Consider the following 14,197-nt stretch of genomic DNA (forward strand, 5'->3'; position numbering starts at 1 on the left):
GGATCGATTTCCCTTCAAGTGGCCCATTCTCGCTAACAAAGGGCTCTGGTGACCCTGGTGGCTGTCACTGCCCCCTCCCCTCTAAGAGGAGGATGTGTCTCATGGCTGGAACTGTTTTCTGTCTTTGAGATTCCTTTCTTTGAAAGCTCTGGAAAACTCACAAGGATGGGCCAAGTCAGCCCTCTGATGTGTTCATCTGGTGGATTTCTCTGCCTCTCTGTCTTGCTCGGGCCAGTCCATCCTCCACGATGTTCCCGACCAGATCCTTCCCTACTCACACATGGTTACGGGCTGAATTGTGTCCCCCCACCAAATTCTCTCTCCTCTGCCCCCCTGGCTCCTATGGCTGCCGTCGTTGACCGGGTTCCACTGGACGCTGGAGGGCAGGGGTTCCGGGAAGCGAGGGCTGCAGGAGTCAGCCTCCCAGAGCGCAGAGAGGATGGAGGCGTGGGGAGAGAGGATCTGGACAGACTAGCAGAATACCCAGCTCACCTCCTGCCTCCCGCTTTGAGCTTTGGCACCCCACTGCACAACTTTCAAGTGTGCTGCACCTCTTCCTACCAGAGTGGGACTGACATGAGGGCTGGGATCTTTGTCTCATTTGCTGCTGTGTCTCCAGTGCCTAAAGTGTGCTGAGCACGTAGTAGGTGCTCAATAAATATTGGTGGGATGCTCAGTTCTCCCCCCGACCCAGGTCTTTGCCCACACTGCTCCCTCTGCCTAGAACCCTCTCATTCACCCTGCTGACTCCTGCGCATTCATCCAGTCTGTTTGGCTATGGCTTCTTCCAGAAGGCTGTCCCTGAACCCTCAAACCCAGGATCCATAGCCAGGCTCTTCTTACAGCATCCTATACTGCCCCCAACATGACACTTGTCCTACTGTTTTACATTCGCCCCTTCACTTGTCTTTCAAATATATTAGCTCCCTTAACCCTCAAAACACCAACCCCATATTACAATTTGGGAAATGGAGGCTTGGGGTGGCTGTCGCTTGCCCAAGGTCACACAGCAGAGCTGGAATTTGAACTTAGGCGATGGGCTCCAGAGTCAAGAGCCCTCAGTGACCATGCTCTGTGGCCTCACCTCGGCTGGAGGAACTGAGTGCGTTTGCGACTCACTTCCTCGAAACCCCAGGATGTTTGTCAAAGATGCAGCCAAATGGCAAAAGGTTTGGACCCCACATTAACTTGCCACCCGCACCCCCCCCCCGGGGCATACACGGAGCCAGTGGAATTGGGTTTTCAGACAGTGCTGGCCCCTGGCTGTCCCTGTGATTTATTAGCTGGCAGGTTGGTCCCCTGTCACCTCCTGACCACACTATCCAGCCTTCCAAGGTTTCCTCCCTCCAGCCCCCACCTGGGAGCCTCGAAGCAAACACCTCCATTTTGTTCAGGGGCGTCCATGGCTAACGGCATGAAATGCCTCAGCCAGCCACGGAAGATAAATTTCCCCATGACGACCTTTTCCATGCGCCGACGGATTGATTTCAGAAATCCATCCCCAGCCAATATGCCCAGCCCCAGCCCCCACCGCAGGCGCTGATGGCTGCAAATTTATGCCCAGTCTAGAAATTGAATTCCTGTAAGTAGAGGGAAGTGTCGGGAAAGCTCACCCAGGCTCATTTTTACTTCTGACAAACTTCAGGTGAGAGATTAAACCCGGGCCAGTGTCTTCCAGCAGCAGGGACTGTGGGGGGTGGGGGGTGGGGAATGACCTCGACGGGGGCATTTTTCTCATGCCCCTGCATTCAACCTCGCCTGCCAGGGCTGAGAAATAAAAAGCAGCCAGACCCGCAGGCCTGCATGGTTAAAGGGAGTTCCCATTGCTGACCTGCTAATGTTAGAAAAGGGGCACACTCTGTGTACCCAAAGGCAGGCTTCCAGGTCCCCGTGGCAAATATTGAGCCATTCAGAGGGACAGGAAATAAAGCTTCCAATTCATCTCCGTCACCAGCCAGGCTCCTGCACCAGTTCCTGAGGCTGGCTTAGTCTCGGCAACTTTGTGGGGTTCTAATTAAGCTTCCTTGGGCTGTGACAGAGAGGACATCAAAGTGTGGATGATTCCAGAGCCCCAAACCCCCACCGGCCCCTGCCAGCGGCCCAAAGGCCGGGGAGGGAGAGGCAGAGAAATCAAGTGACAGCTCTGGGAAGGAAGAAATCCGTCTTGCTGGAAAGATCTCTCTCCCTTGCCTTGAAAAATGAGACGTCTGATGCAAATGTAGCCGCTTCTCTTTGGTACAAAAAACCCCTAAATATTAAAGAAAAGAATCCTTGATGTCTACAAAGAAAGGATCAAAAAGGAACCCTTCTGAAAAGAGAAGAGCTTTTATTTCACTGTGAACTTTTCTAGATCTAGCCTCTGGCAGGGACGCCTACAGAACACGGGGTGTGGGAGAATAAAGAAATAAATGATTGCCATTCATGTATTCATTCACTTAGGAAGTGTCTGTGAAGCAGCTACTGTGTGCTAGGCATCGGGGGGTGTGCCAGGGAACCACGGGGAGAAATTAAGACCTGGTTCCTGCCCTTGAAAGCCAGTGGGGCATGTGCAAAGTCCTTAGCCACTAGTCCTCAAAACTGTCAAGGTCCTGAGAAACAAGGAAAGGCTGAGAAACGATCACATCTCAACATGAGATGAGGGAGATGAAGGAGGAGATGAAGGAGATGTGGGGACTGAATGCAATGTGGGATTCTGGATGGGACTCTGGACCAGGAAAAGGACATTAGTGGAAAAACTGGGGAAATCTGATAGTCTGAAATTTAATCATAGTGGTGCACCAATGTTGGTTTCTTAGTTGTGACAAGGGTGCCATGGGTATGCAAGATGTTATCAACAGGGGAAATCAGGTGGAGGGTGTATGGAAGCTCTCCATCCTGTCTTCACAACTTTTCTGTAGATCTAAAATTATTCCAGAATAAAAAAAAATTATCTAGAAAAGGTCCTACTGACTGAGCATGCAGCGTGCCAGGCACTGCAGTTGACTCTTGACATGTACTAACTCCTCATCCTGATGACAGCCGTATGAAGCCTGGCTATTATGATCACAACTTTTAGATGAGAAAGCAGAGAGGTTAAGAAAGGCACAGAGGGGTTAAGCTACTTACCCCAGGTCACACAGGAAGGAACAGATCAGAATTTGGACTGAAGTCAGCCTGTGCTGTTAAACTCTAGAGCTGCCTGTTTGTGCACATGTGTTTATTGAGCAACTACTGTCTCATTCAGGGTCTGACTAAAGAAACATCTCTTTGAGGAATTGTAGGGATTTTAATTTGGGGAACTGGATACAAAGATGATGGAAGAGATGTAAAACTAAACAAGGGTTGGAGATGAAACCCAGAGATTAGCAACAGCAGAGAGCCTCTATCCCTTACGACTTGGGGTCAAACAGAAAAAGTAGTACAAACAGAGCCCAGGAGTAGAACTATTAGTGAAAAGCTGAAGCCACAGAGGAGATGTAACTGTAGGGAAAATACTACTGCTTCTCCCTTTGTCCTGCCCCCAGATCTTCCCTGAATGCCTTTCATTGGCTGCACCTTCCCGGAAGCCAGAGAGCAAGGCAGTGTGGGAAATGTAGTTCCCAACCATGCGGAGCAGGGGAAGCTGTCCAGCAGCTTACAACCAAGTGTGTGTGTGTGTGTTCAGAGAGCAGAGAGCAGTTTTGATCTCCTTTTTACAAACGACAGAGGCCAAGTGATCTGCTTAGGATCTCACAAAAGAATAGCTGCCTATCCAGGACTTGCATAGGGTTCTTATGAGGATTGGTGAGAAATCAGCTGCAAAGCACCCAGAAGAGGGCTTGGCTCACAGGATGTGCGCCATCAGTGTTAGCTGTTACTGATAATGATGATGATGCTATTATTAATTATTTTATTATTATTACTACTACCACTTTCGTGATGCTGAAGGACCTCTCTTTGCATAGAATGGGCATATCCCATGGTCACAGGACTCTCTGTGTTTATGTCTTGGGGGCAATACTAAAAATGCCATTTAAAGCATCGAAACCAGAGCACCCCACTCTGCGAAGGCCTGAGCAGATTTTCCCCATGTGAAGGGAGCGGAGGGGAGTATCCTAAGCAAAGCACAGAGCTCTGGACGAAAGTCCAGAGGCAGGAAAAAGGAACTAAAATAACTGTGTGGGGCAGAGACAGGCAAGTGGGGAGGCTGAGAATTCAGCTGGGCTCCATGGGGCAGGACTAGTGATTGGCTTTATGCGGAGGGCACCTGGAGCTACGAAGGGTTTGATGTGGAAGTGACATGTCAAAAGCCAGCTCTGGCTTCTCTGGGAGAATGGATCAGAGCTGTAAGTCTTGAGGCCAAGCTTCCATGGAGGGAGAGGCTCTTCTCCCCTGAGCATCATGGCTAAGAGCAAGGATTTGAGAGTCTGACAGGCCAGGGTCCAAATCCCGGCTTGGATACTTATCTGCACTGTGAGTTTGGACGACTGATATGCCTCTCTGTGCCTCAGTTTTTCCGTCTGTAAAATGGAGCTAGTGTTAGTACCTACCCCACTGCGTGAGGGGAGGCTAAGAGGACTTTGCGTTTGTAAAGCAGCTTAGTGTCTTCGTCTGTTTGGGCTGCCGAACACACGAAGTATAGATGGAGGGGCTTAAGCAACCGACAGTTATTTCTCATAGTTCTGGAGGCTGCGGAGTCTGTCAAGGTGCTGGCGGGTTCAGTGTCTGAAGAGAACCAGATTCCTGGCTCATAGGACTGTCTTCTCACTGTGTCCTCACGTGGTGGGAGGGAGGAGGGAGCTCTCTGAGGCCTCTTATCAGGGCACCAATCTCGCTACCAAAGGCCTCACCTTCAAATACCATTACACTGGGGGTTGGGTTTCAAACATACGAATTTTGGGGAGACAGAAACATTCAGTCCATAGCATAGGGCAAGCTCTATAAGTGTTAAATAAAATGGGAGGCCTCAGTGGGGGTGCTTGGTGTCTGCTCCTCCATCCATTCTGTGACCTTAAATCCCATCTCTGCAGGCGGCACCCAAATGCACATCTCAGACTCTTTTTTTTTTTAAGAATGTATTTATTTATTTAACAGACAGAGAAAGAGAGAGCACAAGCAGGAGGAGCGGCAGGCAGAGGGAGAGGGAGAAGCAGGCTCCCCACTGAGCAGGGAGTCCGATGTCGGACTCGATCCCAGGACCCTGGGATCATGATCTGAGCCGAAGGCAGACGCTTAATGACTGAGCCACCCAGGTGCCCCAACATCTCAGACTCTTGATTTCCATCCCCCACATCTGCCCTTGCCCCTGACACAGGCCCCTCCTCCAGCCTTCTCTATCTCAGCAAATGACACTCCCATCCACCCACCCTATCGCTCATCTCCCTCCTCTTTCCTTCCACCCATGTCTGGCCCCTCTGCAAATCCTGTGAACTCTGACTTGTCCATCCCAATTGCATCTACCCTGGGGAGGCCCTCATTATGGCTCACCTGGACAACTGTGTGGTGAGCAGCAAGTTCAAAGGCCCTGGGGTGATAAAGAGCTCAGGAGTCATGGAGGACCTGAAAGGAGCCCTGGGAGACTCAGCAGGCTCGGGAGGTTTGTTCCCTCCCAGAAAGATCTCCTCAAATAGGGTGTTCATGAGTTTTAGGGGCGGGGGTCTTGGGGACTTGCACTTTTTCAAAGCAAGCTTGTCTGATGACTGGCGTGACCCCTGAATGATGCAAAAACCTGCCCATACACCCTACTTTGAGAGCTGTCTGCAGGGATTCATGGTGGTTCCAACACAGTGTGGGCCACACTCGGACGGAATGGACTGAGTGTGTAAATACTTGCACAAGGCAAGCCTTCTCCACACCTTCCTTGGACTTGAGCAGGGGAGGTCAGTCAAACTGAAAGAGCTGTGTCTCCTCCTGCATTTCCCAAGGAAGTCTATGTTATTGATTATTGGTCCACATTGGTACTGGGATGGCAGAGCCTAAGACATCCTAGAACATTAGTATTGGCTTTGACTGGGGCTCAAGCGGTGCTAGGGGTCTTCTGTCCCCAAGGTGTGAGTGGCTTCAGAGGGTAAGAGGTTGTGCTGTGTTGCTAGACTGGATAGCCGCTCAGGGCAAGATCGGAGGGAGGGAATGAATGAATGAATGAGTGAGGGAATGAATGAGTGAATGGACTCGTGGTCACCCCCAGCCACAGGCTCTCACAGGCAAAGCCCCAGCTGCTTAGGCTGTGGAGGCATGGGTGAGCTGATACCGTCTTTAAGACCTGTCAAGTTTCTCACTCAGGGGGCATTTGCCCAATATCTCGAGGTCTGACAGGAGCAGCCTGCTATTTTCTCAAGCCCTCCAAAGGGACGCGGTCCCTGTCACGGCTCAGACGTGGCAGACAGGCATGTCCCTGTGTATTCATCACGGCCCTTCTGCCATCCCAGCAGTCAGGGAGAAGCCATGGCTGCCCCTCAGCCTGCCAGGTGCCTGGCTCCAGCCTGATACCACACAATCCCTGATCCCTCCTTAGGACAGACAGAAGCTAGTTTGGTGGCAGAAGGGGAAATGCATGGTGGATCTGTCAAGAGGTTTGCTCTCTGTCTCATTGGCCACCCACTGTTCAGTCATTCATTCAACAAACATTTGGCATGCCAGGCCCGGGGAATGAAGTCAATGAGCCAAACATACAGGGGCAGAGGCAGGCTTTGAGCCAGTGGTCACACCCGTGAGGTCCTAACGGCCTCTGTGATCAGCCCTTGAAGGAGCACTGGGAAGGTACGGTGTGGGGGGAGCCAGATGGCCTGCGTTCAAGCCTAGGACCATACTGCAGGCTGTGAAGCTCTGGGGAAGAGATCTGAACCCTCTGCCCCAGTTTCTTCCCCTATCAAAGGCCCAAATGACAGTCCCTGCCAATCACCTACTTACAAAATGCTTAGAACAACGCTTGACATCGAGGAAGAAGTGGAGGTATTAGGGAAGGCCAGCACAGGATGCCTTGAGAGGTGGGTAACATGGGGCAGGGACAGCAAGGCTGCTTTTGGAAGAGACATTTATGCAAGAGCCCCCAGGAATGGGAAGGGTTAGTCCGGCCATGAGATGGGGCAAGAGTGTTGATGGCAGAGGGTCCAGCCAAGGCAAAGACATGGAGGTGGGAAAAGCAGGGTGTTCCAGGAAGACCAGAGGATGGGCCAGAGACAAGAGCCAGTGGTGTAGACTTGTTGATTGCCAGCCAGCCACGATGAGACAGGACTCCCCTCCGTCAAATTCTATCTAGGAGATACTCCGGGACAGGGAGCCGACTGAGCCACATGCGGATGAGGACAGAGCAAGCATCTCCACTCATCTTCCACGGGGCTTACTCCTCTCCAACATCGGCCTTTTGGGACTGTTCATCGTCCTGTGGCCTCAGCCCCAGCTCCACGGGACTCTCATCAGTTCTTCCAGACCATCTCACTTCTGTGCCTGCATCGAGATAGACCGTTTTGATTTCAGGAAGTTAGTGAACTGGCTTTAGAGTCACGAGGGTAATAATAATAATAATAATAATAATAATAATAATAATAATAGCAAACACATAGCGCTTACTACATGCTGATGACTGTTGTAATCGCTCGCACGTAGAGGGCATTAACTCATTCAAGCTTCCCAGCAGCCGTGTGAGGTAGGTACAGCTATCGTGTCCATTTTCCAGATGAGGAACCCGAGGCAGGGAGAGATGAAGTGACTTGCTTCAGACAATGAGCAAGTGGCCAAGCAAAGACATAAACCCAGGCAGCCTGACCCCCAGACTCTGCTCTTAACCACCTGCCTCTACTCTACCATCCAAGTAGGAGTAAGAAACATCCAAAGGAAATGAGTTTTTTCTGTCAGAAGTTTTTTTTTTAAAGATTTTATTATTTGAGAGAGAGAGAGAGAGGGAAAGCATGCACGCGCATGAGCACAAGCAGTGGGGAGGAGCAGAGGGAGAGGAAGAAGCCAACTCCCTGCCAAGCACAGAGCCCGACACGGGGCTCAAATCCTGGACCCCAGGATCATGACCCGAGCTGAAGGCAGACGCCTCACTGACTGAGCCACCCAGGCGCCCCTGTCATAAGTTTTTTTAACTGAAAAAATATACAGTGCTATATTAGTTACAGGTGTACAACATAGTGATTTGATAATTCTATACCTTATGCAATGCTCACGACGAGAAGTGTAGTCACCATCTGTCCCCCATACGATGTTGTTACAATAGATCGACTACATTCCCTATGCTCTGCTTTTCATCCCTGTGACTTATTTATTTTATAACTGGAAGTTTGTGCCTCTTAATCCCCTTCACCTATTTTGCCCACACCCCCCTCCTTACCCAGTGTAAGAATGTTGCCTGGAAAGATGCTGGTGACATCACAGGGACTGCTTTTTGGGAGGATCGTGGGAGAGATCCTTGCCTGTTCTCGGTACTGAAAATAGTTAAGCTTGCTCCTGAGCATCTGCTGTGCTTTTGTTTCAGGACACTGGGAACCGCATAAATGACCAGCTTTTCCTTTTTGAGTCGGCTGCTAAGGAACTTGGAGCCAAATTTATGGCCTGACCATATGCTGGTTGTTCGGGTTTTAAAAGCATGAGTTTTTCTTAGCCTAATTTCTGACTCTGTCTATGTCCCCACTTTTCCCTTCCTTCCTTGTCTCCCTTGCAAAAGAAAAAAAAATTTAAAGGATTGAGAAATTTAGAAGATAAGACCAATCTGAAGATGACAATAAAAATCCCCACTAAACTCTAATTTTCTTGGCTGTGTAGTATTCCCTCCTATGCATGTGCCTTAAGTTTTGAAATCAAGCCCCCTACTGTCGAGCAACTGGAGGGGGCACATTCCAGTGGTCCGATTTGTAACAGCCCTTTAATGTGCATCCTTGTAGCGATCAAGTGCTCGTCTGCACAATTCTCCTGGGCTAAATTCTCCCACTGGGATTGGCTGGGTTAAATGCAAATGAAGAAATCTTGAGGCTTTGGCTCCGGATTGGCAGACTGCCCTCCAGAAACATCGAATTCCTACTCTCCTAATTGGAGCTATCGTGTGGTAGTTTACAAATAAATCGCTTGTAAATCGCTTGGAGTCCTCTGGGATAAGCCAGAGGCAGAGGGAGAGGAAGAAGCCAACTCCCTGCCAAGCACAGAGCCCGACACGGGGCTCAAATCCCGGACCCCAGGATCATGACCCGAGCTGAAGGCAGACGCCTCACTGACTGAGCCACCCAGGTGCCCCTGTCATAAGTTTTTTTAACTGAAAAAATATACAGTGCTATATTAGTTACAGGTGTACAACATAGTGATTTGATAATTCTATACCTTATGCCCCAAGCCACTTCTGCTTCCTGATTAAATTACCTGGCCTCAAATGCAATAATATCCTTGTCTTATTAAGAGGCAGCTGCTTGCTCTCTTCCTGCTGGCTAACCCCCGAGAGCCAGTTCTCCATGGATGGCTGCCCCAAGATACTGTGGCCGTCCCTCCACCCCTGGGGGAACCAGGAATTGTGTCGGAACCAAGATGTAGGTGGTAGAGCTGTAGGCTGAGATGATTGGTCCTGGGTGTGACAGCGAGAAAAATTTTTCCTGCATGTCAATCCTGGACCTGTTAACGGGGATTGCTGGTTAATTGGGGCAGCATCCTCAGTGAAAGTATTTGAAAAAAATCCCAGCTAGAAAAGATGATTTGAGAAACAGCTACTTGAGCACATAGCTTCCCCACTTAGAGCCCATTAGCAGGAATATTAAACTCCAGAGCCAGCAGCTCAGCCAAGAAAGCAGCTAGCTTCTCCAGCACATTTGCCACATCTGAGGTGAGACCGGCCACCTGATCGCAGGTTTCTGTACCTGGACAGTTCCTGGGCTCTCACACCTGCTGTCATAAGCATTTTTCTTAGGATAGGCCATTCTCTGTTCTTAGGACTGTGACCTCCAAGAGTTCATGACCTATGTTCCAAGCTAAACCCAGTTAGAGAGCCGACATTTGCACTCTCCAACCAGTGAGCCTTCCAGGACATTTCCAGTGGTTCCCGGGGACATGAACTTGACTGCGGATTTGAACTTGAACCTGCTAGGCAAAACTCCGGATCTCTGCTGTGCTGAGATTTGGCAGCCAAGACCCAGGCATTTAATTACACTGCTGCAGAGAACACTTCAGCGAGGTGCGTCCAACGCAGACAATTATTTTAGGAAAGCCGTGGAGGCCTTCTCTCCTTGCCACTTAAATCTTGCTTCTCTTTTACAATTCAATATTTCGCGTGTTGAGAGAAAATGGCTTGTTTGTTTCAAAGGATACACTAGGAATTGTAGAAAGGAGATGTTAATTATGTTGAACTGGGCTGCATTGTCTCTGCACAAATGAGAACCTTTGGAGGTTGGGGGGGGGAGTGTTCTGTCCAAATCGCTTGGAGATCAGAGCCAGGGGGACACGGATGGGGGTGCTTAGACTCAAGTTTTTTTGTTTTGTTTTAAAGAACCGGATTTGTCATGAAAGGAGACAAAGCTAGTCTCACATCCTCCTGGAATCAAGGTGGAAGGCATTCTTGGGTCCCCCCTTCTTGTCTAGGTGGAACTCCCTCAGAAGCAGAACTGGTGGGGAGTTGAGTGCGAGTATTCACCTGGGAGGTGATACCACCAGGAACTGGTAGGGGAAGTGAAGGACTCCCATGCCGGGTGAGCTAAGGAGCAGGGCGCCGCTGTGGGCACCTGGAGCAAAGATCCCAGTGGGTTCCCCTGGCGAACTTTCTGCAGCATGCCCCTCAGAGCCCTCCTACCGGAGAGGTGAGAGGGCTACTGATATCTATCACTGACTCCTATGTGGCACTGTTGGGGACTGCTGGGGTGGTAGTGGAGGGGGCTTCTGCTGCCTGCCCAGTGCAAAGGCAGAGTGGGCTTTGGGGGGGCGGATCCTGGATGCTTCTGCACTGTAGGCCTGGGGAGTCATGACTGTTGGCTCTACCTGAATCGTACCTGCATGCAAGAAAGGCTGGCAAGGTGGGTGACTTCATTGCTCCATGGAGGAGACGTGGACTGGCAAAAAGGGGGATCCCCCAACTTCAAAAGGGTGAACATAAGGCTCAAAGAATGACTAATTACAATCATTTCAGATGGCGTTTATGAATGGTTTGTTTTTCTTATAAATTAGTGGAGGAGTCAAGCTCATCTGTACAATTATATCACTTGCTCACATTACAATAAGCTTAAAAAAAAAAGACTTTATTGAGTGGGAGAGAAAAAAGGTGGGCTAATAGCTGGCATCTCCAGGATTGCTCGTAACTCACAGCCTGGCTTATCTCTGCTACGGCTCATGGGAACAGCTTCTGTGGGGCGATCAGTTAACAGCTGTCCAAATGAATAATTATTGTGGGGCTTTGTTTCTCTGTAAAACACTTGGGTTTTATCAGAATTTCTTCCAGGTATGTAGGAACACATCTTGGTTAGGTCCAGAATCTTCCATTGTCCACCTCCATGGCCACCCATCCTGTTCACCTGGACCTATGCAGTCTCATTGGCCCTGGTCTTCTGTCCTTGCTCCCCAGTCTGTCTCTCTCACAGCCATCAGAGGGCGCCTGTGTCTAGTGACCTCCCTCCTTGTTCAGAACCCTCTGTGGCTCCCACCTCCCCCAGGAATAACCAAAGTCCTTCCTACAGCCCAGAGGTCCTGAACATGCTGTCCTGTCCCCTCCCTGCCCTCATCCCCCACCCCACCACCTTTCTCACTCTGCTCCACCCATGCCAGCCTTCTCCATGTTTCCTAAACATATCAGGCATGGTACTGCCTCAGGGCCTTTGCACCTGCTTTTATCTCTGCCTGGAACATCCCCAGATATCTGCATGGCTCATCCCTCACCTTCTTCAGGTCTTGACTCAAATGACACTTTTTTGGAGGCCCTCCCAGGCCACCTTAAAATTGCAACCCCCAACCACAGCGCCGCCCCCCCATCATTCCTTCCCTGTATTACTTATCTCTATGGCACTCATCACCCTTTAAATATTTGGCATTTACTTGTCTGTTTCTGTCTTTGTCTAACATAAGCTCCTAGGAGAGCTTTTGTGTTTGTGCATTTTATTTACTGCTGTGTTTTCAATGTCCACAATAGAGCCTGACACACAGTAGGAACTTACCAAATATTTCCTGAACAAAGGAGACCATCATGCCCTGATAAAAACAAAAAGACTGAGAGTTGTGACTAAGTCCAGTATGTTCTGGGGAAGCTCAAGAGGGCCTAATCTGGGGGCCCACCATGTTCCATCCGGTGATTACTCAATGCTTTTTGAACAATGTTTCTCAAATACCTCCAGATATTGATTTGAATTTGTGCTGTCAAAAGTGTCCCCTCCCCTATGCCCTTCTCCTGGCACTCATCCCTCAAGTTCAACTTCAATGTCCTTTCTCTGGGGTACCTCCTCTGAAATCCCCAGCCTGAGGAAGACCCCCTGTTACTCCTTGCACTTTCTGTGGAGCATTCACTGCAATAAATAGTTCTAGAAATATCAGTGGGGTTACATGTTTGATGTCTGTCTCCTCCATCCATGGGCAGCAGCCAGATGTTTTCTTCACCTCTCTCTTCCTAGCCCTATCCCAGACCCTATGCCAGGCGTAGAATGAGCACTCATATTTTCTAATAAGTGTAGAAAATTTTGGAGTTTCTTGATGCACATCAGCATTTCAAGGGCTCTGATCAGTCCTGCATCAAAGGAACTTGTTTCACCCAACAATGCACAAATTTATTTGATCACCGGGCATGCCTGGAAAGATTGCCAGTGTTCCAAGGAGCATGGCTTGGGAAACAGCCATGACTGATCCCTGAATTACCTAAGCATCATAAACTGACCTGAAGTTGAATTTAGGAGTGTGCAACGATGCTTTCTTTTCAAGGGCCTTGAAGTCCCTATGAGGATTCTGTCACCCTTCGGCCATTACCTTACCTGGGCTTCTCAGGAGCAGGGGTGGGGTGGGAGATGACAACAGTAGGGTTGTACTTAGTGCCTCTTGGGGTATAGCCAGAGTCCATGTTTCACAGTGGGCTGGGAAAGCAGGGAGGGAGGTCCAGGCTTGGGGATCAGTACACGTGGGTCTGTGCCCACTCGTACACATGGAGGCAATGATGGATGTATGTGAACATGCGCGAGAGAATAAATTCCTGTCTTGTGGAAGGGCTTGAATCCCACAACTCCTTGCCGTGTTCCTTAATCCCCCCATACCTCAGTCTCATCGTCTGTAAAATGGGTTTCCTTGAGGAGGGATTGAGATTACATGCATCAGGCATTCAGCACATGGTCCAGCACATTCCAGGGCATCTGTCACTTCCTGGGTCTTCTTTCTCCCCCAGCATGGGCAGGGTGAATCCCCCACTGGGTTCCTGCTCTCTGACCCCTGACTTCCCTGCAGACCCTCTTCCAGAGCCCGGAGGAAGGCTGGCAGCTGTATACCTCAGCCCAGGCCCCCGACGGGAAATGCATCTGCACGGCTGTGATCCCGGCACAGAGCACCTGCTCCCGCGATGGTCGGAGCCGGGAGTTGCGGCAGCTGATGGAGAAGGTAAGAACCTTCCATGTGCCCCAGGAAGACTGTGAAAATCTCCCAATTTCTACCCTGCCTTCGGCCCCCATCCAGGCCAGCTGGGGGCCAGATATAGCCATATATCCACCAGAGCTGGTGGATAACCTGGCTCCCCTCCAGGTGGATATTTTAGTCAATATGTGTTCAGTGCTTCTTTGGAGAAAGCTGAGCGTTGTGTGCGGACAGGGAGGCAGCATCTGAGTCTCCTGTGTGTGATCTCTGGCCCCACCATGCACACCCTACTCAGCTCTTTAACTCACCAGACTCACCTGCTGAGAAAAATGTCTTGTGTCCCTTGGGGAGGGGTCTCACCCTCCAACCCAAGACACATACAAGATTCTATCCCCTTCTGACTATGGTCGATATAAAACAGTCCCCATTCAAAACATCCCTAAGGATGTTTTGGTGCCCTTTATAGACTGACTGCTGTCCCTTGACACTATCCAGCTGAACTGCTCATTAGTCAGCTAAAGGGACCAGTTAACCATCATTATCCTATGGAAGAGGAAGTTGAGGGATTGGTGAGAACAGAAGAGATCCCGGTCAGCCCTGGACTCTCCCACCCATGAACTCTGCAGGATCCTGCCTTGCCCACAACACCAGCATTGCTTGGCCAGTTTGGGACACCCACGTGGGATCCCCTGATTGTTGAGAATGGTTATAAAAATGTGTTGTGGCATCCAGG

At 50.0% G+C, this 14,197-nt stretch overlaps 1 protein-coding gene across 2 annotated transcripts in view; it reads left to right on the plus strand.

The window, feature by feature from the left end:
* Positions 1-14,197, plus strand: part of OLFM2 (olfactomedin 2) — a 58,715-nt gene that overhangs the window by 40,351 nt on the left and 4,167 nt on the right. For both annotated transcript variants that reach the window (XM_034998665.1, XM_034998664.1), the window contains exon 2: positions 13,342-13,491. In XM_034998665.1, the coding sequence (XP_034854556.1) occupies positions 13,342-13,491 (150 nt within the window). The remainder of the gene's footprint in view (positions 1-13,341; positions 13,492-14,197) is intronic.

The sequence above is a fragment of the Mirounga leonina genome, unplaced genomic scaffold (assembly GCF_011800145.1).
Source record: "Mirounga leonina isolate KUSES-001 unplaced genomic scaffold, KU_Mleo_1.0 Mir_94, whole genome shotgun sequence".
In the NCBI taxonomy this organism is placed as follows: Eukaryota; Metazoa; Chordata; class Mammalia; order Carnivora; family Phocidae; genus Mirounga; species Mirounga leonina.